The 25,886-nt window shown below is 47.9% G+C and overlaps 1 protein-coding gene across 2 annotated transcripts in view; it reads right to left on the bottom strand.

Annotated features, from left to right (window-relative positions):
• Window positions 1-2,606: 2,606 nt before the first annotated feature.
• Window positions 2,607-25,886, bottom strand: part of CHST3 (carbohydrate sulfotransferase 3) — a 45,933-nt gene continuing 22,653 nt past the window's right edge. The window contains exons 2-3 of one of the 2 annotated variants that reach the window (XM_035138395.2): window positions 7,655-7,938; window positions 2,607-6,067 (exon numbers count right to left, since the gene is read on the bottom strand). In XM_035138395.2, the coding sequence (XP_034994286.1) occupies window positions 4,828-6,067; window positions 7,655-7,791 (1,377 nt within the window). In that variant the 5' untranslated portion in view covers window positions 7,792-7,938 and the 3' untranslated portion in view covers window positions 2,607-4,827. Of the gene's footprint in view, window positions 6,068-7,516; window positions 7,939-25,886 lie in introns of those variants that run through there. The other variant, XM_035138396.2, reaches the window with a different exon arrangement.

The following is a 25,886-nucleotide window of genomic DNA, read 5'->3' as shown; positions in this document are numbered from 1 at the left end:
TCTGGGCTGCAGCATGACAGCCATACCTATTTTGCTTTCCATGAATATATTTAAAGGATAGATAGCTTGATTCTAGACTTGCCAATCACCTGTGATCTGTAAAGTATAAATGCAGCTAATGACTCTAATCCAGCACCCATTCAGGCACACTTAAGCCCCATTGGCTAAAATTATTGGTATAGCTTTACTGGGCAATGGATTATGGCTCCCCTGCATTTTGGGGTGTGATAAAACTATGCAATTCTTTTCTTTTTCATTTGAAGATCTTAAAGAAAAAGTCTGTATGCCATCACACTGTCAATCCTTTCCTTATGTGACTGCAACCATGTCCCCCTCCTCAAACAAACACCACCTTTTATTGGCAAATAAATAAGTAAATGCACCTCTTGCGGTGCAATAGGAAGAATTCTGTTGAGCTGAGGACACAGAACACATTGTTAAAAGAACAAATGGCCCCCCTTATCGTTTCTAAGATAGTCAGAGCTATTTGCAGCTCTGAGATTACAGAGGGAGAATAAAATGTAATTGTTTCCTGCCCAGTTCTTTCCTTTAAATAGAACCCTTCTCTCCCGTAAAAGATTCTTGCAAAAAAACAGGAAGGGGAAAAAAAGACATGTTTTATTTTAACCAGAGCTACTCTTAATTTAATTGCATTTCTATACATTGGGAAACATTTCCGAGTCTGTTTTTATTTTGGTGCAGTCCCAATTCCTGCTAATAAAGTTATTTTTCATCTCCCCCTCCCCCCATACAATAAATAAATAAACAAACAAACCCACTGCACATTTTACAGCTAAAGACAGACAGAAAACATACAAAACTGGAACCATTTTGTAGATGTAAAGAAATGATGGCTGCTTTTCACCAAAGCCACAGTTGTACTTTTCTCTCTCTCTTTTTTGAAAACAACACAACAGAATGTGAAAGCACAATTAAAAGTAAGCAACAGCAGAAGCAACACATAATGAACACAGTGCTGGCTGAAACTTTCCATAAACCAGAATAATTTCCAATGGGCATGGGGGCTGTTAAAGTATCCTACCTGCCAGTGGACTGGATATCTTGAGATTTGGAAGTAAAGACTGTCCATATTGCTTTTCATAGAAAGTTTTCATGGCTATCCAACACTATACTGTGTACTGTGTACTGTGTCCTTTGGAACAGGCCATGTTTGGGTCATGCGTCCTTGTAGTAATTTTCAGGAGATAGAGCAAGCTATGCTGCATCTGACCCTCGTCCTGCTTAAGAACGTTTAATAGGTAGCATTCTGCCTCCACTGAGATGTCTACCCTGCAGGGGAAAGAATTTGCACCATTTGGTGCAAAGTCAGTAGAAGTGTTTGCTTTGCCACCTGTACGCAGCTTCTCAACCAAGGCAAAAAGTAAGCATGTGTCATAACGTCATGACAATGGAACAGGTAGCTTTTCATCAATATTTCATCTGTGTAGAAACTGACATTTAAGCCTCATTTGTACAATTCGTAGCATGTGCCATATCACACTGTCTCCTGTGTCCATAATCTCTGACCATGTGGTTTGGGCAGATTGTGTGGCTCCGCACCACACTAATAATATCTGCTAGTACATAAACCCAGAATTCACCTGAGCTGCCATGTGAGTTGATGTTGCAGCTGTGGATGCTACCATTCTTCTCTAGACCAAGTTTCACCAGTCTGGTGCCTTCAGATGTTTTGGGCTACTGCAGCCGTGCTGGTTGGGGCCGATGGGAGTTGGTTGTCCAAAACTTATGAACATGTATCAATGGGGTTTTCGAGTGATCCCAAAAAAGTGTTTTACGTATAGACATCAATGCACACCATACAAGAGCAGTGTGTCCCAAACTTGAGTCTCTGGCTGTTTTTGGACTACAACTCCCATCATCCCTGGCTACCAGGACCAGTGGTCAGGGATGATAGGAATTGTAGTCCAAAAACAGCAGAAGACCCAAGTTTGGAAAACACTGCAACAGAACATGAACATTTCCATACAGTGACCCCCCAAAAGAGAATTTTGCTTGCGTCTAAGAACCCCCCTTCCCCACCATAAAGAGGGTTTCCTTCAACAGTGAGGCAGGTGCTCTCAATGCCTGCTGTGTGCAGAAGAACCCCAGGTCCATGCGGACTGCGCCCACATCAATCTCCTTTGCCCATAGCACTGTCCTGGACTGGAAATGAATGTACAACCCTTGTTTAAAGGCTTCCCTGAATTACAACTGAGGGAAATTCCACACATCATATGCTTCATTTGGTAACTCTGCTGATTGCTTAATACTCTGAATGTGTGAGACGGCAAAGATCAGTCACCACTTATCAATCAGGCAAATTATCTCCACTGAAGACAGGTTAATAAAGGGAGGGTGGAGTGGAAAGAATTTGTGCTCATTTGCTGTACAGGTGACTGGTGCTAGTAATCTTGAGTGTGTGAAGTCATCAAGCTGAGTGACAACTGGGTGAAAATTAGCTGATGCGAACACCCACCTCCTCTGTGATGCTTTCTGTGGAAAACCTAGCTTTGGAACTTTGGGAGACATTTTGGAAAGAGTTAGTGGCAACCCAGAAGCATTTTTCTTAACCATGGTGTAGAAGATAAAAAGAAAGAGTATGTTGAGTGGCATACTCTTTCTTTTTATCTTCTACACCATGGTATGAATTTCCTGTTTAGATAATCAACTGTTTTTTTCTGGGTGGGGTGGAGAGATTTATTTATTTTTTGCTGCAGCTGGACAAAAGTCCTCTTTTCATTTCCTGATCACTCACTTCATGTCAGAAAAATAGGACCGTGATGCATACAGTTCTCTTCTGATTGGGTTAAAATAAAATGCAGTTACTTATTCGGGAATTCTCTCCCCATTCTCCCCACACCCCCGGCAAAAAAAATTAAGCAATGGTCTTAAAAGCCATAAGCATTACAGCTTCTGGCCGAATGGCATTTGTTAAAAGAAAGAAAGAAAAGGAAATGAAGGTTCTAATAATATATGACTCCATAGACATCTCAGCCAATTGAGATTGGAGATATTTTTCCTATTACAGAAAGTAATTGTTTCTTTTTTAAGGTGTTAAATTAGCATTGCAAGAAAGAACAGTGACAGCTGTGAAGAATGGATCACAATCTATATATCTGTCTCTACACAGAAATGTGACATATCTCCTGCTACTCTTGGTATTTGCCATTATATTACATCCTTTTGTGTTCATGGTGACACAAGGCAAGGCCCTTTGTTGTTTTTGCTATCACAGCTTCCCCTCTGGCATATACATATGCTCATCTGGAATAAACTCAGTATTTCCACCTTGGATGCTCAGTCCAGGCAGGGCAAGTAAGTTAGTAAGTGCTTCAGTTTAATAGCAGGGGCTGACATGTGCTAAAGGTTCATTGGGTTGTTTCCTACTTGGTTGCATTCACTTGAAGCAAAGCAACGAAAAAGTGAACCCACAAACAGAAAGGAATAAGAGGAGCTCATTGATGGCTCTCAGAGATCTTGTTTCTTGCTGTTGCAGAAACCATTTCCATTTCCTATCACTGAACCAGCTCCACTGGCCTGCTGCTTCGTCCTCTCTGTGTTTCGGTAGGCCTGCTCTGTACAAAACAACCCCCACCCCCCTCTGAAATTGCAGAGAAAGAACTATTGGCAGTTTCCAGCCAGCACTTGAAAAGGACACAAAAACAATTATTGGAGGTAGGGAGGAGCAAGCGGGGTGGGAAACACAGTTAAAGCCACAGCCTTCTGTCACCTTACAAGAAAGCAGCTATTGTTTCTAACCGCCTCCAGTCGGCTGGATGAGATTCGGTAACAATTGATTCAGTGACAAGTGAGAAAACCAGATGGCAGGTGTTTGTTTTCAAAAATAGACTATCGGAGACCAAAACAGCTGATGGCACTGCGGAAGCTTGATCCTCAGGGACGCAGGCTGAATGCTATTCCATTCTTCCTCTCCTCTCCCTTCGAATGTTGTTTTCATAGCCTGCTTTCTGTCTCTCGTCCAAGGGCTTAGGTGTAAAGCAAGACAAAAGGCAGCAAGCACACAAAACTGTCCGTGGTGTAGGCCAAAATCCTGTCATTACTGTCGGTAGAGCCAGCTTGGGTCCCATCCCCCCCCCATCCCCTGGTGACTGTGTGATCCAAACGCATCTCCTCAAGTTTAAACAAGGCATTAATTTATCTGAGGGTCTCAAGTAGGAAACGTTCAAAACACCCTCTTGTCAAAAGGATGAAGCAGTCACGCCTCCCGTTGAACAAGTTTCTTTCCTCTCTTTCACACCTTCTCGCAAATATCAGCCCTAAATTTAAGGCTGCCTGAGGCAACTACCAGTGCAACAACTCTGCTTTTCTTACATCTCCCCAGCATGATGTGAAAGCAATTTCTTTTCTTCTTCTTCTTCCCTTTTAATAACTTTCAAAAATAGAATATTTTCTCTCTTTGGGTGTTTAGTGCACAAATGCCCCAGGCATTAAGAGAAAGGCCCTCCTCTGCTGAGGAGGATGTGAACACGAGGTAGGGAAAGCAGAACCCAGCGCTTCATGCTGCAACCTGTGCCAGATTCTGAACTCTCCTTTGTATTGAAGCTCAGCCACCTCACAAATCCATCAAGGGGCCTGGGATTTGAAAGGCAGGCGACGCCTGCTCCCAGAAAAAGCAGAAAGCACCTCGGTGCGAGGACGGCGAGTGCAAGGTAAGCAGAAGCACGAAGCAGGCTAGCCGAAGGCGCACCCCCCTCTCCACCCTTTGCGCTACACGCTGCTCTCCCCCCCAACAATTCTTGCGCTCCGGCTTTTCCAATCCGACAAGAAAGCTACGATGTGGAAAAATCCACCAGCAAAGTGGCACCTTTACGTGATCCAAAAGGTTCTCCTCTCCTCCAGCAAGCTGACTGATCTGTTCGTAAGGGCCTCGGGACTGCCGGCCAGCTTGTAGCCAAAGAGTTTCATGGCCGGGCTGCAGACGTTCTGCACCACCTGGGCAAGCTTGAAAGGGATGCTGAAGCGCCACTTTTCGAACTGCTCGGAGGAGTTTTTCTGGGTGGAGTAGATGCCGTTGCTGTTGTGAGGCGCCTGGGTGTTCTTCTGGATCCACTCCTCTACCTGCGGGGTGATGGTGATGCCCGAGAATCGGTACATCTCCTTTGCCTTCTGAAGGGGCGACCTGGCAATGTCCTCGTAGCGGACCAGCATGTAGCGGCCACGGAGCCAGGCTGGCTGCCTCAAGCCAAGCTCCGCCGAGAGCCGGATGCTCTCGCAATTCCCCTGCAGCCGCTGCACCTCATCCTCATTGAGGGTTGCCGCACCTTCTGTGGCCCACTTCTTCCACGTCTCGTACTTCCCGGAGAAAGCGACCATGCGGGAAGCCAGTACCGCTCGGGGGTCCCTCACCAGCTGAATGATCCTCATGTCCAAGCGAGGGTCCTCGACGAGCGGGCGCAAATACTCCAGCTTCCGGATCCGCACCACCTTCAGCGCCATGTGCTCCTTACGGCGGCAGGCCTCCGTGGCCAGGGTCACGTTGAGGGGCCCGCAGCGGCGGTTCTTGCAATGGTATTTTTCAAAGACCTTCTTGACGAACGGCGTGCAGACGGGCTCCTCGCACAGAGAGCGGCTGGAGCCGCGCCGGAACAGGAACTGGGTCAGGTGGTCCTCTGGGAACGGAATGATGAAGTTCTCCAGGATGTAGAGGTCGCAGAGGAAGAGCTGTTTCAAGACGTCCCGGTAGACAAGGGCTGAGCCCACGGCATTGGCACCTCCAGTCTCGAAGGACACGGTCCTTTCAATGTGCCACAGCGGTTCAAAGAGGTAGAAGATGTTGCCCTGTTGGTTGAAGAATTCCCCTACGAAGGAGGACCCAGTGCGGGTGGTGGCCATGAGAAGAATGTGTCTCCGGGTTCCCTGAACAGGCGCTGGCAAAGTCCCCCCGAGCTGCAAAGTGACATTCTGAAGGCGGTTCCTGAGCTGGGAGAAAGCTGCGTCCAGCTCGCTCAAGGACAGCAAGGAGCCATTCTCTGACAGCACCGAGCCAGAGTCTGTGCTGTTGGCTTCCATCAAGGACTGCGGAGACTGCTTTAGTTTGTCAGACACCCTGTGAAGAAAGAGAACAAAAGTCACCCTAACTAATAATAATAATAATAATAATTTATTATTTATACCCCGCCCATCTGGCCGGGTCTCCCCAGCCACTCTGGGCGGCTTCCAACAGAAGAATAAAACACAATAATCTATTAAACATTAAAAGCCTCCCTGAACAGGGCTGCCTTCAGATGTCTTCTAAAAGTCTGGTAGTTGTTTCCCTTTTCGACATCTGTTGGGAGGGCCTTCCACAGGGCAGGCGCCACCACCGAGAAGGCCCTCTGCCTAGTTCCCTGCAACTTGGCTTCTCGCAACGAGGGAACCGCCAGAAGGCCCTCGGTGCTGGACCTCAGTGTCCGGGCAGAATGATGGAGATGGAGACGCTCCTTCAGGTATACTGGAGCAGCAACAATATTAAAGAGGGGGGCACGCAAGGTTTCAAAGGTTATTCCAGGCCTTAAGAAAGCAAGTATAGCAGCTGATTCTCAACTACTTGCCAAAGGTCTGGGGTGGGGGACGGCATTTGTGACCTGATCTTAGGCACCAAAATGTATTGGGCTTGCCTGGGGTGAAGAAAATTTTCATAGTAGTATGCTAATTCTAATATTCTGACTGAACCCGGTAAACCTTCTAAGGAATCCCCATATCCCTCAGAACACCATTTGCAAATCAGTGCCTCAGTTAGTCCAAAAACCATAGTCTCTGTGTATGTATCTCTTTGGCAAAGTCAACACAAGTGGCATGGACAAGTTGCAGCACAATCAGTCAGCCACCAGAGGCTGCTGCCCTGCCATTGTAACTTGCCATAAAGCCAGCCCTGGCAATAGCGATCTTCTGTTATAGGTTACCGGGTAGCAAAAGGGAGTGTTTGAGAATAGAAATGTTTGTCTATGTGCCACAGTAGTTAACTACCATGCTTGTATAAACACTCGGAAGGGTCAATTATTAGTGGTCTATGGAAAGTGTAATAACCACTGTCTGAGACAGCTTTCAACATGAGCAGGAGGGTAAGGGCCGTAACTTTGTTTTGCATTGCATTTAGAAGGCCCCAGGTTCCAGGTAGGGTTGGAGAGAGCCCTGTGTGAAACAACACTCATCTGGGTGAGCCCAGTGGCCTCACTCAGTATAAGGCAGTTTTCTATGTTTCTGTGAGGACTGAGATCCTATCTGTACCTTTAAAAGCTGTTCAGAAAAGTGAACTTTGGCAACTGCAGCTTGTCAAGCAAGAGGGAGAAAAGGTTTACTTCGTGAAATTCCCTCTTGCCCCTTTCTAGGCGGATTCTGCTAGAAGGCTCTTCTTTTTATAGATATATAAAATCAAATCGATTTATACGAAGCCAATTCCAACCATCCATTGCCGCCACCTATCCCTGTGTGGGGCATGATGTTTAAAAGAGCAACCTGCCTGCATTCCTGGGTAAAGAGGTAGCTTAAATCACACTGGGAGGCAAGAAATATTTACCTTGTTCCAAAAGGCCGGAGAGATGGTGGTAGCAAGTTGGGACCTGCAAAGGTGGTAAGATATAGCTGCAGCCTGAAGGCTACGCTAGGATACAGAGAAAGCCTCTCTTCCAGCACAGCTCTCCTTTCCCCCTCCTACCTTGAGATGATGTTGTTCTCCTTCTCAATAATGACAAGGGCTACCACAAACACCAGGAGGATGGCGTATTTGCTCCTCATCCTCAGGCAATGCAGCAGCTCCCAGAAGTCTTGAGGTAACGTGTGCCCTTTATCCATGGAGAGAGAGAGTGTTGCGTTCGATGACTTGCCAAAGAAAGGCCTTTCCCCTTTGAGGAGAAGGGGGGAAAGGGACCTTCTTCAAACGTCCCCGTTGTTCTTCAGCTATCTGGAAAGCATCATCTAGCTTTAGTTCCGGCGGATGCCCTGCAGAGAGGGAGAATGTGAGAGAAATTGCACGTGTCAATAAGTATACTGCGTGCTTAGGAGCGCGTCTGACCTGCATGCAATTTCAAATTGGTTCTATCTGGATTTAATGGGCATTAGACTTCTGTTCTTGGCTCTGCCCACAGAGGAGATTCATCCGGTGCAGGATTGCTTCCAAAGGATGTGAGTCACCAAGGTCCCTGCCCAGCTTCAGGGGGAAACAGGGTAGCTGCAAGAAGGTAGGGGCTGTTGCCTCCTGGAGGTACGCACCACCCTCCCATGTCAGTGGGGGACATACCTCCCTGGTGGCTGTGTCACTTGGCCTCTTCCTAAAGCTCCTGGCTCACACCTACATTCACTTGGCTTCAACCTGCCCCTTGCGCCTTTCCTGGCTTAAATTTGGGGTGCTGCCAATTTCCGTCCCATGATTCTAACTAGGGTGGTAGGACAGCATCCTAGCATGGCTCCTCCATCCATTGGCACAACCCAACCAAAGCCCCAGAATTCCTCCATGGCAGCACTTCATGATGGAGAGTGTGCACAGGATTTGTGAAACTTCCCTTTACCTCAAGTGATCAGCAGAGAAAGAAGCAGGTGCTTCCACGTGGGGTGTTTATTATGGGATCGGTACTTCTAATCCGTACAAGTGGGGGTTATTGTTTTTTGCAGGATCCACATGACGTATTTTCCCCTCCCCACCCCCAATTCAATCTTCATATTTGTTTTCCTGGACAGCTCTAATCAGTTAAAAAAGAAAGAAAAGAAGCCTATTGCCAACTATCCATTTGCAATATTCTCAGTGACCAGATTGCATATTTAAAAAGCCATCTGGAAGCACCCACAGTTGTCTGAGCTTTCCTTCCCGAGATTCTGTGCCAAGCAATGTGATCCATTTCTGTAAATGGAGGAACTGCATATCGGAACACTCTCTCTCTTTCCCTCTCTTTCTCTGTGTGTATTATATATATGCATTTTAAAATATTGCATATCAAGGAGAGCGCTTCTAGCCTACCCTGACTTTTCTCCCGACACCCTTAATTTTTTATTTTTAATGAGCAGGGTGCTTTTTGGGGGGGGGGCAGCAGGGCATAGCGGAAGCATTCCAACATATGACCCTAAAAGCTGCAACAAGGTTCTGCTGATTGTGTAGCTTCGCCCCTCTGCCTCTACTGCCTTTTTGAGGACTGCCGGTCTCATTATTTCCTCCTGAACATTCACCCCTCCACCTTCTCACCATGTCTGAGCTATTTAATGCTTGGGTGTTATGTGGCAGTTTGCATTGTTGGTTAATCTTAATGTGTACCAGCCATATTTCTCCAAGCAGTAAGACAAAGGTGCACAGTTTAAACGACACAAGGAAAGGTATGGATCAGGTTCCTAGGCAATTAATCCTAAATATTTTCCTAGGAAGCAAGGCTGGCCCTCGCCCTGGAGCTTTTCAGCGCTGGGAAAGGGCTAGAGTGACAGCAGCAGTAAAAGTGAAAGTCCCACCTGTTGCTCAACAGAAATTGATTATTTATTCATCATATCAGCTACCTGCCTTCATGGCCCATGGGCACCCAAAGAAAGATACTCTAATTACAAAAGCATAAAGCACTGGGCGACAATGAAATACGATAAAAAAAAATCCAATAAAAGCAAGTTCAACCGTCACATAATAAACAACAGTAAAAAAAGAGAAAGCAGCAAGCCTGACAGCTAATTTCTTGTATAAAACTAGCCTCCAGATAGCACCATCCATCAACCACCAGCAAAAGCTTTAAAAAAACAAAAACCTTTAACAAAAATGTATTTACTTGCCAGTGGAATGCAGCAGGGAAGGGTCTATTTCAGAAGCATTTCTCATGGTGTGGTTTAGCAAAGAACAAAGTTTCTCCCCCAGATATCAGGGGCAGGAAGGAAATAGACACCTATGCCATAGATTCTATGAACCTCCTTTTTAAGAAAGGCATATCTGCCAATGGCAGTTTCGAAACAGCTCAGCAGGTACAGAAAAGAAAGAAAGAAACTTTATACACATAAGATTCTCCATACACAATTTTGGATTATCCTTCTAACGAAGTATAAATATTCTGCATTATTTCTTAATGTAACTAAATAAAATCACATTGAAGTTAATGGAGTGGTGAAACCAGACCAAACGGGCAAAGCAGATTTTCATCCAGTTCATTTCACGCCTTTAAGGCAAACTTTAAAAAGCAGCAAAGGGAAATAAAGAACGTGCTGGAGAGGGAGAGTTCACATACATTGCTGAAGGTATTGCTAGATACTACCCAATGGGTACCTGCAATAGCCAAGAGAAGTACTGAGCACTGCAGCAATTCTCTAGGGGAAGTTTTTTTGGGGAGTGGGAGAGAAAAACATTTGGAAACTGTGTTTCCCCCATATCATGCAGCCCCACCCTAAGATCAGGGGTCAGCAAGGTTTACCTCGTCTGGGCCGGTTCACTCCCGTGGAGATCGCTCCGTGGGCTAGATCACGTCTGCACAGATGTTGATTTCCGGCACCACGGAAGCGAGTCCCCGCTCCGCGCTGCACCAGTTTAGTGCAGCGCACGGGGACTTGCCAAGCGGTCGGCTCGGGGGCAGCTCGGGGACCCTTTAAACGACTCCCATGGGCTGCTTGTGGCCCATGGGCCGCAGGTTGCCAACCCCTACTAAGATAAGTAAGTGGGAGAGAGATAGGACTCCCATTAATTAAAGTGGACACTTCACATCTCCCCACACAGGCATGGGAAATGTATGGTACTCTGGTATCTCCCCCATGTGTTGCCTCAAACCATCAAGGAAACATCTGGGACTCTCAGCATATGGAAACCCTGCTTCTACATCAAGGGCTTGAAGGCTGCTCTGTTTTGCTGCGTGAACAAGGCTCCAGCTCAGCAGAGAGAGCAATAAAAAGAAAGCAGGGGGCCTCCTCTTCCTTGCAACCTCCATCCTCAGCTGCTGAGAGCATCCATCAACCTCTGCCCCCTTAACATCTCTCCGTTCCCAAAAATAAATCTTCCCCAAAGACCCCTTGCTGCACTTCCCCTCTGGCACCAGGCCCTCCTGACTTTTCAGACTCTTGCGCTCTAAAAGGCAACTGCACAAGCAGAACTCGCTGCTCCCACCAACTGTTTATTTGCAGAAGCCCAGAGGCTTCTCTCTGATCTGCAAAAGAGGAGGTGGGGGCCTAGAACCTGGAAAGGGAATCCCACTGAGGGCAGGAACCACCTCCGACTCCTTAATAAGGGGCTGAATGAAACACACTGCACTGGGCCCACCCTCTGCCTATTCGGAGAAAGAGCTGGATATATTTGTACTTCTTCCTCCACTGTGGAATTGGAAACACCATCCCAGTACGATCCATCCTATAGAATGCCCTGCTAAGTGAGGAGGGCCAGTCTTAAATAAATAAACAGTAGCAAAGAAGTCATAAAAACCAACCCTTGTTGTGGGCAAGCACTGGTTAAGCGTGCCAATGCTCTGATGTGCACACTGACTTGGTGCGAGCAGCTATGGCTTCAGAATTCGAGCATTTGCTTGCAATTCCAGGTGTTAGCTCAGAAGGGATATGCCATGGATTGGTTGGACACAGAGGAATGGTGGGAGGAACCAGCTGGGGAACCACCAAGGGAAGACAGCTGGGGATTGGGGGTGGGACAACGATGGTGAGTGGTCAGAGGGAGAAGACAGGGAAGAGGTGGCGGGCGGGGAAGAGGAGGTGGCAGAAGCTGAAGGGGTAACAGGGCTCAGTGAGTTGGGAGAGTTTGTGGCAGAAAGAAGTCAGGAGTCAGAGGCAGAAGCTGAAGCACAAAGGTGGGAGGAGGGAGGCCAACAGGCAGAGATGAGTCAGGTTAGTGAAGAGCAACAGGTGTCTCCCCCTTCCCAGAACCAGGAGAGGGCTGAAATGGGTGGGGGAAAGACAGGCACGCAGGCACAGTCTCCAGTTGCTTGGAAGAAGCCCTGGAGAGGGGAGGACTTACAAGGGTTTGGGGAAGCAGGGGCTTTTAGTCTCAGCAACTGATTTCATGGAGTCAGACCTACCTGCTGCTGTGCTCATTAGGCCTGAAACCCAGCCAAGCCTGTGGAGTTCACGTTTCTCTAATAACAAGTGTCACGGTGGCCGGAGTGGACTACTTCAGAGTAACGACGCCACGCAGCTCTGCATTTTATTCTTTTATTGGTGCTGCGTATTTACAGTGCTCAAGTCATTGCTATTTACACGGAGTGATGTGGTCAGTCTGTTTCAGAACCTCCTAATGGCTTTTGGCGCGTCTTTCTCCAACACAAAAGCTTTGGCAGACCCATCCTCTTGCCCCTCCTCTTCCTGCGTAATTCTGGAGTTGGGGGGATGGGTCTTCCCCCCTTGCTTGCCCCTTCCTGTCCCACCTGGGACCCTGGCTCCTCTACCTTGCCTGAGCCTCGGACACGACTTCCTGCTTCCCCACTGGAATCGGAACTCTCCCTGCTTTCCCCTTTGCTCGGGGACGGGCTTGAACTCAGGAGGGGAGGGACTTCGCGATATCCCCTGTCCCTCACATCCACCCCCCTCCCAAGCTCTCCTTCACCCCTCCCCAGGCCCCCCCCATGTGTCGGTGACGACTGGAAGCCTAAGAACTCAGTGCTCTCCGAGCCCGTTGGTGTGAATACCTCCCCCCAGTCCTGCGAGCCCCCCCCCTTCCGCCTGGGCGGACGGGAATCCCAAAAAGTCCGTGGCGTCAGAGCTGGTGGGGGTAAAAACGTTCTGCCAATCTGCTCCTTCCTCTGACTGGGTGGATCTCGGTGACACCCATACCTCATCCTCTGGTTCCTCAAACTCCGCTTCCCAGCGCCATGGTGAGCTGCTCTCCCGTGCCTCCTCCTCCTCCCCCTCCCTTTCCATGTGCCAGGGCTTGGGTCTGTGGGGAAAGAGGGCGTGAAATTCTTCCACCAAGAATTCCTCCTGTATCTGAGTGGCTGGGACCCATTCATTCTGGGACGGTGGAGCATCCTCCCATGCCATGAGGTACTCCAGTCCCCCCACCCCCCACCTTGAATCCAGGATGGCCGTGGCCTCATTGAGTTGCTCCCTGCCTTCCCTCTCCCCCCCTCCCTCGGGGGTTTGTTCGCTGTCTCGGAGCCTGCTGCTTTCCCTGTACGGCGACAGCAGCGATCTATGAAACACTGGATGCACCCTCATGTCCTCTGGCAGTGCCAGCCTGTATGCCACCGGGTTTACCTGTTGCGTGACCGTGAAGGGGCCCAGCCTTTTGGGTGCCAGCTTTTTGCACCTCCCTTTGGTGGGAAGGCCCTCCGAGGACAACCACACCTTGTCCCCCACCCTGATGACCTCCCCTAGTCGCCTGTGGCGATCTGCCCCCTTTTTGTACGCTTCCTTGGCCCTCTCCAAGTGTTCTCTGAGCTGCTGGTGCACCGTCTCCAGTTCCTCTGCCCAATCCTCAGCCTGTGGGCCCTCCTCCTCCTCCTCCCCCTCCCTCTCTGGGAAAGATCTGAGGTCGCGCCCGTAATTGGCCTTAAAGGGCGACACCCCTGTGGAGACGTGCACTGCATTGTTGTAGGCAAATTCTGCTAGTGGCAGGCGATCCACCCAGTCCGTTTGCCTCTGGCTGACGTAACATCTCAGGTACTGCTGCAGAATGGCGTTGACCCTCTCCGCTTGTCCGTTGGTCTGCGGGTGTCTAGCCGTCGACAAGCTGACCTCCACCTGCAGGAGGTTCATGAGCCGCCGCCAGAACCTGGAAACAAATTGGCGGCCACGATCCGAAATAACCCTTAAAGGTAATCCATGCAGTCTGAAAACGTGATCAACAAACAGTTTGGCTGTCTCTTCTGCAGAGACTGCCCTGGCACACGGTATAAAGTGGCACATTTTGGACATGAGGTCCACCACCACCAACACTGCGGTCTTACCCCGGGAAGAAGGCAGATCTGTGATGAAGTCCATGGACAGCACTTCCCACGGCCTGTGTGGCGTGGCTAAGGGCTCCAGCAACCCTGGTGGCGCTGCTCTGACCACCTTTGCCCGCTGGCAGGTGTCACAGCCCCGTACATAGTCTCGAACATCTTCCCTCACCCCTGGCCACCAGAAGTGTCTCATGACTAGGTGAGTGGTCTTGTCCCTTCCAAAATGCCCCGCCGTTGGGTTGTCGTGCATCTGTTTGAGGACCGTACGTCTGAGCTGGGTGGTGGGCAGGTACAGTGCCCCCTTGTAGAAAAGCAGCCCTCTGCGTTCTGCAAAGTCTTTTGCCTGCTCCCTCCCCCCTCTCAGTTCTCTGAAGATGCGGTTGGCAAAGTCATCCGCTGCCGTCAGTGCTGTGAGTTCTGCCTCGCTCACCACTGCTGCTCCGCAGGACCATGCCGACGGGGGGAAAATGTGCCTTGGGGCTGGTGGCTCCTCCTCCTCCATGTACTCTGGCTTGCGGGAGAGGGCATCCGCCCTGACGTTCTGCTCTCCCGGGATGTAGTGTATGGAGAAGTTGAAGTTCGAGAAGAACTCTGCCCACCGTATCTGCCGCTGGTTGAGCACCCTGGCAGTTCTCCAGAACTCCAGGTTCTTGTGGTCTGTGCACACCTGGATGGGGTGCTTGGCGCCCACCAGGAAGTGTCTCCAATGTTTGAACGCAGCGTGGATCGCAAGAAGTTCTTTGTCAAACACGGTGTAGTTGCGCTCGGGCTGTGTCAACTTCCTGGAGAAGAAGGCACAGGGTCTCCACTCCCTGTTGGCGTCCAGTTGCAACAAAATGGCGCCCACAGCTTTCTCAGAAGCATCTGTCTCAATGCGTAGGGGCGCGTCCTGGACCACGTGGAACAGGTTCTGGTCCGAGGCGAACACCCTCTTGAGGCTTTCGAACGCTGCTTGCGCCTCTGGTGTCCACCTGAACTTCTGCTTGCCTCTCAGGCAGTCAGTGATGGGAGCCGTAACGCGAGAGAAGTTCTTGATGAACTTCCTGTAGAAGTTGGCGAAGCCTAGTAGGCGTTGGGCATCTTTGCGCGTCCTGGGGCTGTGCCAGTCCAGGATGGCCTGCACCTTGTCCTTGTCCATCGCCAGCCCCTTGTCTGACAGCTTGTAGCCCAGGAAGTCCACCTCCTTGGTGTGAAACTTGCACTTCTCCAGCTTCACATACAGGTGGTTCTCCTTCAGGCGCTGCAACACTTCCCTGACATCTTTCACATGCTGCACTGGGTCATTGGAATAGATAAGGATGTCATCCAGAAAGACCAGGCAGTTCTTGAAGAGGAGGGACCCCAGGACGTGGTGCATGAAGGCCTGGAAGCAGGCTGAGCCCCCTTGCAACCCGAAGGGCATCACCCGATATTCAAAAGAGCCCAGAGGCGTGAACATCGTGGTCTTCCATTCATCGCCTTCCCGGATCCTGATCAAGTTGTACGCCCCCCTCAGGTCTAGCTTGGTGAAAATCTTGCCCCTGCGTGCTGCTGTCAGGAGATCATCCACTCTGGGCATGGGGAAAGCCACTGGCTCTGTCACCGAATTCAGCCGTCTAAAATCCACCACCAGGCGGCGCTGTTGCGTGTCTTTCTTGTCCACCCAGAAGACCGGGCTGCCCCCTGCTGCCTTGCTTTCTCTGATGAACCCCCGCTTGAGGTTCTTGTCGATGAAAGCGCGCAGATCCTCCAGTTCCTGGTCTGACATGGCGTACAGCTTGGCTGGGGGTATAGTTGCCCCTGGCACCAGGTTGATCTGGCAGTCAAAAGGCCTGTGTGGGGGTAGGTGGTCGGACTCCGCTTCGCTGAAGACCTCCTGCAGGTCCCAGTACGGCTTGGGTATCGCCTCACCCCCTTTGACGTGCATGGTGGCCACCGTGGCTATCGGAGGCCCCTCCCCTGGTTGGTGCTGCATGCAATGTTCCAGGCAAAAGTCCGATCCAAAAGTGATGCATCTCTGGTGCCAACTGATGGAGGGGTCGTGGCGCGCCAGCCAGCTCATGCCCAAGACGATGGGGGGGTCTGAGATGGTGGTGACGTTGAATGCCAGTGTCTCTGAGTGCCTTCCCACCGTCATTCTCATGGGGGGGGTTTGATGAGTGATGGCCCCCCCCAGCAGCTCTCTGCCGTCAATGGTTGCCACGTGAAGGGGAAAATCCAGCTGCAGAAGCTGGATCTGGTGCTCTTCTGCAAAGTTTCTCGAGAAGAAGTTCGCTGAGGCACCACTGTCAATTAAGGCAAGGACTGTCAGGGGATAGCCATTTGGGAGCGTTAGCGTGACTTCTAGAACCACTCCTGCTCTGGGAGGGGTGGGCTGGCTCTGCTCCTCTCTGTGCGGGTGGGTGGGCTGGGGCTGTTGTCTGCTGACTGTGCCTGGCTGCTGCCCCTTGTCTCCTGCAGCCAGGCTTTCCCGTTTCCCTGCTGTGGTGCTGCGTCAGTGGGGGAGGGCACCACCGTTCCCGCCCTTCCTTGCCACTCCCTGCGATGTGGGCAGTCTCTGACGAGATGCTGGGGGGAGTTGCAGAGAAAGCAATTCCCGCCCTTTCCCTCCTTGCGTCTTGGCGCCGCTGGGGTTTGAAAAGCCCGCGCGCGCGCGCTATCAATCTGCATGGGTTCCTGGTCCTGGCTGGCCCCAGGCGTGGCTTGAAAGGGTTGTTGGGGGAGTGGTTTCTCCTGCGACCGTGGGAACCAAGCCCGCTTTGCGCGCGTTGCTTGTTTGTCGCTCCACCGGGATTCCTGTCTCACCCCCACCGCCAGAGCCGCTTTGCTCAGCTGATCCATATCACTGGGCTTTGGACCTCTCGAGAGCTCATCCTTCACCTCCTCATGCAACCCCAAGTAGAACGCCGCTTGCATTGGGGGGGACCCCAGTTCCCACCCCAATCTGTGCACCAGCATGGTGAATTTCGCCCAATACGCGCGAACTGTCATATTTCCTTGGCGTAAATTATGAAGTTCCTCCTTAGTCTGGTCCATATGACTATCGGACGAATACATCGTTTTCAAACCTTCTAGAAATAGTTTGACATTCTTCATGCAAGGATTCCTTGTTGCAATTAACGGTCTTAGCCACTCCCTGGCTGCCCCGGTAAGGTGCTCCACAATAAACGCTACTCTGTGCTCATCATCAGGGAACTCATCGTGGTGCAGCTCAAGAGCATACACAATCTCAGTCTCAAAGCCTTGAAATTCCTTCGGGTCTCCATTGAACTTGCTAACTAGGGTCCCAGCTCTCCTTCCTGGCAGCACTTGGACTTGGGGTGCCCCTCCCGCCTTGTTTTTCTCTGCATCCAGCTTGTTTTGGAGGTCTACCGCCACCGCCCTTAATTGCTGCTCTTTTTCCTGAAGCTCTCTCACCTGTTCCGCAAGTTGTAGCCGGTCGTCCTGGACCTTCTTAGTCTCCTCTTTAGCTGCCTTCAATTCTCCCTGCGCCTGCAGCGACAGCTGCTGCAGTTCTAGCTGGGCTTGCTCCGCGATCTGCCGCCACTTCTCCGCCTCTGACACGCTCATCTCGGCAACTCCAAAGTAGCCCAAAAATGATTAGGAGGTTGCTGTCACGGTGGCCGGAGTGGACTACTTCAGAGTAACGACGCCACGCAGCTCTGCATTTTATTCTTTTATTGGTGCTGCGTATTTACAGTGCTCAAGTCATTGCTATTTACACGGAGTGATGTGGTCAGTCTGTTTCAGAACCTCCTAATGGCTTTTGGCGCGTCTTTCTCCAACACAAAAGCTTTGGCAGACCCATCCTCTTGCCCCTCCTCTTCCTGCGTAATTCTGGAGTTGGGGGGATGGGTCTTCCCCCCTTGCTTGCCCCTTCCTGTCCCACCTGGGACCCTGGCTCCTCTACCTTGCCTGAGCCTCGGACACGACTTCCTGCTTCCCCACTGGAATCGGAACTCTCCCTGCTTTCCCCTTTGCTCGGGGACGGGCTTGAACTCAGGAGGGGAGGGACTTCGCGATATCCCCTGTCCCTCACAACAAGCTTTGAACTGTTTAATTTACTGACTGGTTTTGCTCTGGGACAGGATATTTGGGGCCGCTAAAGAAAAAGATGTCATAATCAAATGTTGCCATTTCTTTTAACAGTTGCACAAATGAAACCACCTACAGATTATTCCTGGCAGGAGCTTGCGTATGTGTGGGAAATTAAATATATTTAAAGCTAGGCATAAACTCTAATAATGTGGAATATATATCACCAGTAAGATAAAAACTCAACCAAATCCCAGTAATATTTTTGTTTTCAAACCCAGCTAAAAGGCAGCCAGTAGGAACGGTTGCTGCTTTCCAATTGTCCATCAATCTATGAAAAACAAGAGCCACCTAACAACTGAGCCTATTGCCATGGGATAGTTTATCTAGCTGCCAAAATTTGCCTGCCAAAGGCCTTAAATGACCAGTCTGTCCTTATCAGTAGTGAAGCGAAACGGCCCCTTTATTGCTTACGCAGAGGTTTCACAATATTTCAGTGTTTCGGAGTGAGGGGCAGAGCCAATCTGTAAATGTTTGGATCCCAGAACAGGTGTCTCAGGCTGGATAAACACAATCCCACCTACCCACCCTGAGAGTGGAAGAGATGGTGCCAACGCCATGTATTCTCACCCTATTTTTGTCCCTGTGCAGAAGCTGCTTGACCAAAGGTGATGGCCTGGCAAGAGAAATGCATGTGGAGACCACAGGAACCAACGCATCACAGAACACTTCCACCCCTCTTAAAACTATTGCCTGCCTCCAGCCACAGGGTACGTACTGACAGTGGTAAATGATGTTGTGTGTGACAGGAATCCAACTGCAAACAGATTATTAGAACCCTTTAGTTAACATGCACATAATCCAAGTTCCCTCCAGGGGTCCATGAACCTTCATCCTGCTCTTTCACGAAACTTTGGCACAGGTTGCTTTTCACTAATGAACCCCTCCCCCTTTCCAGAATACATTTGGCCTGCCTTTGGGTTTTGGTACAGAATCACATGACTATAATTGAAACCCATGCACTTCTAACCAGGAACCCATGCAATAAATAGATTCTTTATTCTTTACTTATTTACATTTTAAACCAATATTTATACATAAAAGTCTCGGGAAGCAGTATATTTAGTCCCAGAAAGTGGAGGCCATGCTCAGGCCAGATGTGCTATGCTTATGGATACCATATGTTTAGTAGGTTTAAAGATGACAAAAAAAAAATATTGTTCTGGGGGTTACATTACTAGAGTTATAAAGTGGTATCTTCTTCAGCAGTTATGAAGCAGTATCTCTGAAGTAGCATATGAATAAGAGTAAGGCAATGCACTACAGCACAGCAGTGGCTGGAGGGGGTGGGTGGGACTCCAATTAATCGTCATTTCAGGTAGGGTAGGAAACAGCAGCATGTAATGTTTGCCAGGCATCCCCAAACTTCGGCCCTCCAGATGTTTCGGACTACAATTCCCATCTTCCCCCGACCACTGGTCCTGTTAGCTAGGGATCATGGGAATTGTAGGCCAAAACATCTGGAGGGCCGCAGTTTGGGGGTGCCTGGTTCAAGCCCTGCAAATAATATGAAGTCTCTGGATTCGCCAGGCCTGGTACAAATGACTGACAGCCTGCCTTTATGACCAATTCCAATTCCAATCACTTTATTTCAGCTTTAAGCTCATAGACATAAGAACAAGAACAAGGGCATGCACGATTTAGTTTACAGTTAATAACAATAAAATAAGTTAAAAGATATACATAATTAGATAAAATTATAATAAAAGAATTTCTAATTACATATAACAGCCTTTTTGACCTTGATTGTAACTATCATCTGCTTCCTGCACTTGAAACCCCAAACCCTAACCCCTAGCCCCCATCTCAGAGCTAAACTAAACATTACATTAAGTACATTATTTGAAAGTGCACTTAAGATTTTCCACTTCTTTCTTAGCAGAAAGCCCCCCCTCTCTCTGTGTGTGTATCCCTATGCTGATTCAGAAAAGGATCACAGTACTGGGCCAGGGGAGGAGAACAGGCCTCCCTCAAATCTCACCACCCTCAAGTGATACTTGCTCAAGTGCAAATAGCAGCTGCAAGGGGCTTTTTCCATTGGAAAACAGTAAAGGGGAAGGTGGTTACTTCTCTCCCTGTGACAACATGATCCCAATCCGGACTGCCCTTTGCCCACCACGGCTGCTGCTGCTGGAGTGTTCTAACTCCATTTATAAACAGTGTACTTAACAGAAGAATACGGAGTTTGACTGAAAGGTCCGCCAGCCCTAGGCGCCCGAATACGACTGTCACAGGTGTGGATTCAATCATGGCTGCCATGACACAGAGAGAAACAAGCAGCCACTTCAGTCTCCAAAGGGGAAACAGCTACTCTTGAGCACTCAGCTAACTGGCAGGCATTGCTTTGTAGAGACGCCATTTCCTTCCGTTACTTTAACGCAGAAAACAATAACAGAACACCACCACCCCGCCAGAGATTACAGCATGTCCTCTTTTATTGGGCAAATAAAGGAAGATAGAACTCGAGATTTGAGGCCTTCTCACAACTTTCAGTTATTCTACCAATTCAGGGTTTGGGAGGGGGTATTACTTGTGTCATACAGACACACAGGCTGCAATTATTTGATCCCACGAGGCTTACTTTCAAGTAAAACGCATAGGACCCAGATGTCTCTTTTCACAAAATTAAGATTGAGAAACCAGGAGAGAAGACTGCTGAATGTGTTCTCAGCTTCTCTTGTGAAACACAGGGCTGAGTGTTGCGCTTCCAACCTGCACCATTGGCTCAGATATGTTATTGCCATAAAAATAGTAATTTGCCAAGTAACCGAGTCTGAAGGCTTATGCTTCTCATTTAAGACTCAGAAATGTGTTCTCTGTGTTGCTTTTAAATCCCAGCTGTATGCTTCCTACCCTGGAAAAACGTGGATAAAATTTTCTAGTTCTAAATACACACACACACACACACACACACACACACACACCACAATGTTCTGCTTTTAACAATGCAGTTGTCTACACCTTTCTCTTCAGAAGCAATTTCAACTGAGATCAGTGGGACTAACTCCCAGGTAAACAACTACTGTACAGGGTTCTATTCCCATTCCATTTTTTAATTTGTATACCACCTTTCTATGGAACTGCACTCAATGTGGTTTTGCAGCCTCAGTCTCTTTTAAGACCGGTATCAAAATACCCAGAGACAACAATGAACGTACTGTTAATTCTGGCTTCCGAGGGACAACTGGTGAGCAGATTTCTGTCGCCAACAAACCCCAGCCAGTGTAAGAAAATGTATTTAATTTATTTATGAGAAGATTTCTACCCTGCCTTTCTACCATTAAAAGAGACCCAAGAGGCAGCCTAACAGAATCAAAATTAAAGGAAGTCAATAAAAATCAATACAGAATTAACGAAAAGATAGAAATGCCACAGATATACATAACCCACCCCTATAAAGGCAACAGGAGCATAATTTACCAGCAGCCAGACTATCCAGTCCCCAAAGAACAGCACCTTTATGGTGGTTAACTAAAATTGCCCAGATCTGAAAACAGTGCAGGTCACACATACAAAATGGGAGTTGCCTGTCTTTCAGAATACCCATTGTAAAGTATATGCATGTCCTCACAGCTGCTTCACACACATGGCTTCTCTGGTGTCACATCAATATTCTCTAAAACAGCATCATAAAATGCAATGGGCAGGTGCATATGAACATGCGCTGGACACAACCACTCAGACTCCCTGCCATGTGTTTAAGACCACCATTCACATTTTATGTGTTTGCTGTGGGTAACACAAATGTAGCTGAAAAACAACAATGCTGCTATACTGAAGTATGAAGTTGAGTGTCAGTATGGGCTGGATGAAGATATGATACAATAAGGAATAATGAATGAGATGCCTACGGGTAAATTAACGTGGAAAACAATTGTCTTCCATATGGACAGTCAAGAGCCAGGGTTATGAGGCTGAAATGAGGGCAAAATCCAGGTGAGGCAGCTGGCAGCTCATGGTAAGCTGAATATTAATTTAACTTGGGTCCTATAGAGAAGGGTTAAAGAATAAAGTCAAAACAAACCAGCAAAAAAAAATACAAAATATATATACTGTATATCCATAGTCTTGCCAGAATACTTCTAATTGCGGATGAATTCCAAACCTAGGTCTGTTACAGATCACTAACTTTTTCTTGTGCTAGCTACCTCCAAAAAGCAATTTGAGCTTGGTGCTTGCACTGGGAGCCTGATGAAGAGTTTGCTCATCACAAAGCTTTAAGAAATCCGGATCGTTTGAAGCCGGCCCTACTCCTCCGTCTATACGTACCCTTTCAGTTCAGAACTGTTGCTCTGAGCCAGACTTTTATAGTAAGCAGGCTCGTTGACCTCTGTCTCACCACAGGCCTCCTCTTAAAAGTCATATTTCTGTTTATGAGCTTTTCTAAGGACTGTTAAAAGCCTATGGTGGCTCACAAAGCAATATGGTCTGCAGTTTTCATTTGAGACTTTGCTTAAGGATGCTCTTCAGAATTGCTTTCATCTCAGCAGGGTGGGAAACATCATGGGGCAAGCAACCAGGAGCAGCCTTTTCATTGTGTTGCAGGCCATTCGAGTGTAATATTTAAATAGTATATAGCTCACAGAAAAGCAAACTGCTGATGACAGGTTTACTTATTTTTGGATTATTAAAAAGATTGGTTCTATTTGCACCATGCTGGTACTTTAATTATTTGATTTCTGGGCTGTGCAAAATCGACCCTCTCAAACAAGGTTTCCCAAACTGGGGTCTCCAACTGTTTTTTGGACTACAACTCCCATCACCCCTAGCTAGCAGGAGTAGTGGCCAGGGATGATGGAAATTGTAGTCCAAAAACAGTTGGAGAGCCAAGTTTGGGAAACCCTCCTCTAGAACAATGTCTGTCAAACAGTGGGACAGGACTCACCAGTGGATCCACTTTCAGGCAAGCCTTAGTGCCACAGCCTGCTCTGTCCCTCTTCACTTGCTTAACCCCTTGCCTGCCGTTGCCATAAGCCTTTCAGCTGGACCGATGCCAGAACCAGCAACTTCTTCCATGTTGGGTAAAGATGGCCAGGAGACAGAAGGGCTTTGGGAATGAGGAGGGAGGAAGCTTCCTCTGAGGGGAAAGGACCCAAGAAGGCGTTGAAGGAAATTAGAAATGGAATAAGCTAAAATAATATTAACAGATAAATTTTTGATATTTATTAGAAACAAGCAAGCAAAGTAGGAAGAAAGAGGAAGGGGATAAGATAGGGAAGCTGTTAAAGGAAGAAGAAACAGATATAAAAGAGCCAGGGAGGAAAGAAATAAGTAGGGATTCAGGACAGGGGTGGGGGAGAAAGAGAGAGCGAGAAAGGCACAAATTGAGTGTGAAAGGCAAATGGGAGAAGAAATTACAGGAAATGGATAAAAATACTTTGGGATGCACACCAGGGCAGGAAGGAGAAAATATAAAAGAACAAGCCTTCTGTATGTTGAGGCTCAACCCTCTGGGCCAGCAAATTCTGCCTAAAATGGGGGTGGGGCGGCAGTCACAAAACCTCCAGAGCTAATGTTTGTACAGTATTTAGTTTGAGGAAAGCTAGGAAAGTGACGTGGCAAAGAATCTAGCAATTTCCAAGGTGGGTTAGATAAAAACTGATATCAGTAATTGCCAGCTGATTATGCCAAGCTCTGCCCCCATTTTTGAGACTATAAGTCTCCAATGGCCACGGGGGTGATGAGTTTGAAAACCCCTAGTCCAGATGATACAGCCCAAGGAATTCTTGTGCATGGGAATCCAAATGGCACTTCTATGGCACTAAAACAAACGGCTTGCTCTCTTTGAACCTCATCCTACCTACCGGTAACAGTAAGGTAACCTCAAACAATATCCCAGGGGCTCCCTACTCCCCTCCAGAAACCCTCTTTATGTCATAACAAAACAATACAAAAAAAATATGTACCCAGTCAGCTACCTTCCCCTGTAATACACAGGCTGCACTCTTTTTCTAAACTCACTTCAGAATGTCCTGGCATCAGAATCCTGAACGGTTGCTTGTGAACTTTTAAAGCTAAACATAAATAGTGCAACAAAGCTGGACGAGTTTTTAAATCATCTGGCTTGATAATATGTGTGATTCATGCTCCCTCTCGTCATGTTCCCATGTCTTATTCAAAGCCTGGAGGTGCACTTCCAGGGGAATAAGTCTGCATGCTTTACACAAGATGCAAAAACACTCAAACCTCTGCTTACTTGACACCTGCAGTTGTCCTATGTCAGATGGCGATGGCATTTCCAAATACAACTAAAGCAGCAAAACTACTCAAGAGCTCAAAGGCTTCTGTTGTGGAGAATGGAAAGCACTTTCGTTGTGAAGAAGCATCGTTGGGGAAGTTGTTCTTCAATAACTATACTTCTGCTCAACCACATTTCTAAATTCCATGTTTAATATCTGCTTTAGGAATCCCCCCTCACTGCACCAATAAAAGCCAATAGGTATATTACATTCAGAACATCATTTCATCAGCAGCATACACTCAAATGATTGCTCTGAAGTGGTACAGCCAATTATGGATTATTGCTTCTTTACTGTCTGATTCTTACTCATTACATCATGGGAACATGAGCCTGAGGAATCCTGCCAGACATTGCATCAGACAAGATTCTTGACCTCAGACTGAAAGTCCAAACAAAACAAAACATATTTTAGTATTGTACTTAAGCTTCCTACAGCCTTTCTCGGAAGAGGAAACAGCCCATTGATGCAAACATATAATACAGAGTAAGAAGATGTTGCAGGACAAGGAAGATGGACACAAATATCTATTTAATCAGACTATCTCCAGTTTGGCCAGGGCTGGGAACCAGTGGCCCTGCAGATGTTGGATTCCAATTCCCATCAGCTCCTGAGAGCATGTCCAATTGGCAGGGACAATAGGAGCTGCAGTCCAGCAATATCTGGAGAGCTGCAGGTTCTTCATTCCTGAATTAGGTCATTTAGGGTTGCCATATTTTGTTAATCAAAAATATTTTGATTTTTTAAAAAAAGCATTATTAGTGGATACCCTATGGCACCTGAACCCTGAGTCTTTTGTACTTTCCCCTTTTGCAACTTTTCTCCTTTAACTTAGCTTACAGGGTTGCTGGGTGAAACAAATGAGAGTCGTGGACCTGTGCAACACTTCTATATTTCCTGTGTTAATCAGACAGCACATTAAAAAAAAACAATACATGGTGAATTAATAAGCAGTTTAAAAACTCATGGAATGAAAGCACCTCCTCAGGACACACACAGGAAGACATGCTTCTTAAAGGATGGCACCTGCCTCCTGTAACTTGTGGAGCATCCTCTAAAAACAAGGATTTTGTTTTTGTTGTTTCACATATCAGCCACTCCTTGTGTGACACAGCTGCTGGGAAACAAAGACAAGCATTTGGGTTGTACTTGACTTCCTCTACTGCTTGTGTGCTTGAACTGGTGGGGGTTTTATGATGGCAGCATGATTAGAAATAGAGAATGAATTACTTCATTGCACTTAGTCATGGGTTTCTACCCCAGAATAAAAGATGCCGTGATCACCTCTTACAATCTCTTCCTACCATCACTTCTTGCATCTCTTTGGATATGGCATAGTCCTCACATAGGGGACTGTACTACTTGAATGACACAAGGGGAGCTGTTTGCACGAAACACTGGCAAACTTACCACGTTAGTGGACTTGCTAGTTTTTAAATGGCCCTCTAACATTTTGTTAAACAGAGGTGGCAATTGTACTGCACAAATAGTAATTTGGGAGAAGAGGAATAATAGTACCGGCTACAAAGTCATGGAGTCATTTGGTATATTCTGTTGCAGAGTTGTTCGGAGTGCAGCAGATTTACATGGCACGGCTTCATCAAAGGCTATCCCATGCAGCTATTACAGCAGCACTAGTGGCAATGCTCAGAACAGGTGGTAACATTGCTTGGGCACCTGCGATGACAGAAGGCCTTTCAGTTTGAGGACACTGCTGCTGCTTTTCTTTTTTGAAAGGAGGAGAAAG

The sequence above is a fragment of the Zootoca vivipara genome, chromosome 5, assembly GCF_963506605.1.
Source record: "Zootoca vivipara chromosome 5, rZooViv1.1, whole genome shotgun sequence".
NCBI lineage: Eukaryota > Metazoa > Chordata > Lepidosauria > Squamata > Lacertidae > Zootoca > Zootoca vivipara.
This window is presented reverse-complemented; position numbering and strand designations above follow the sequence as displayed.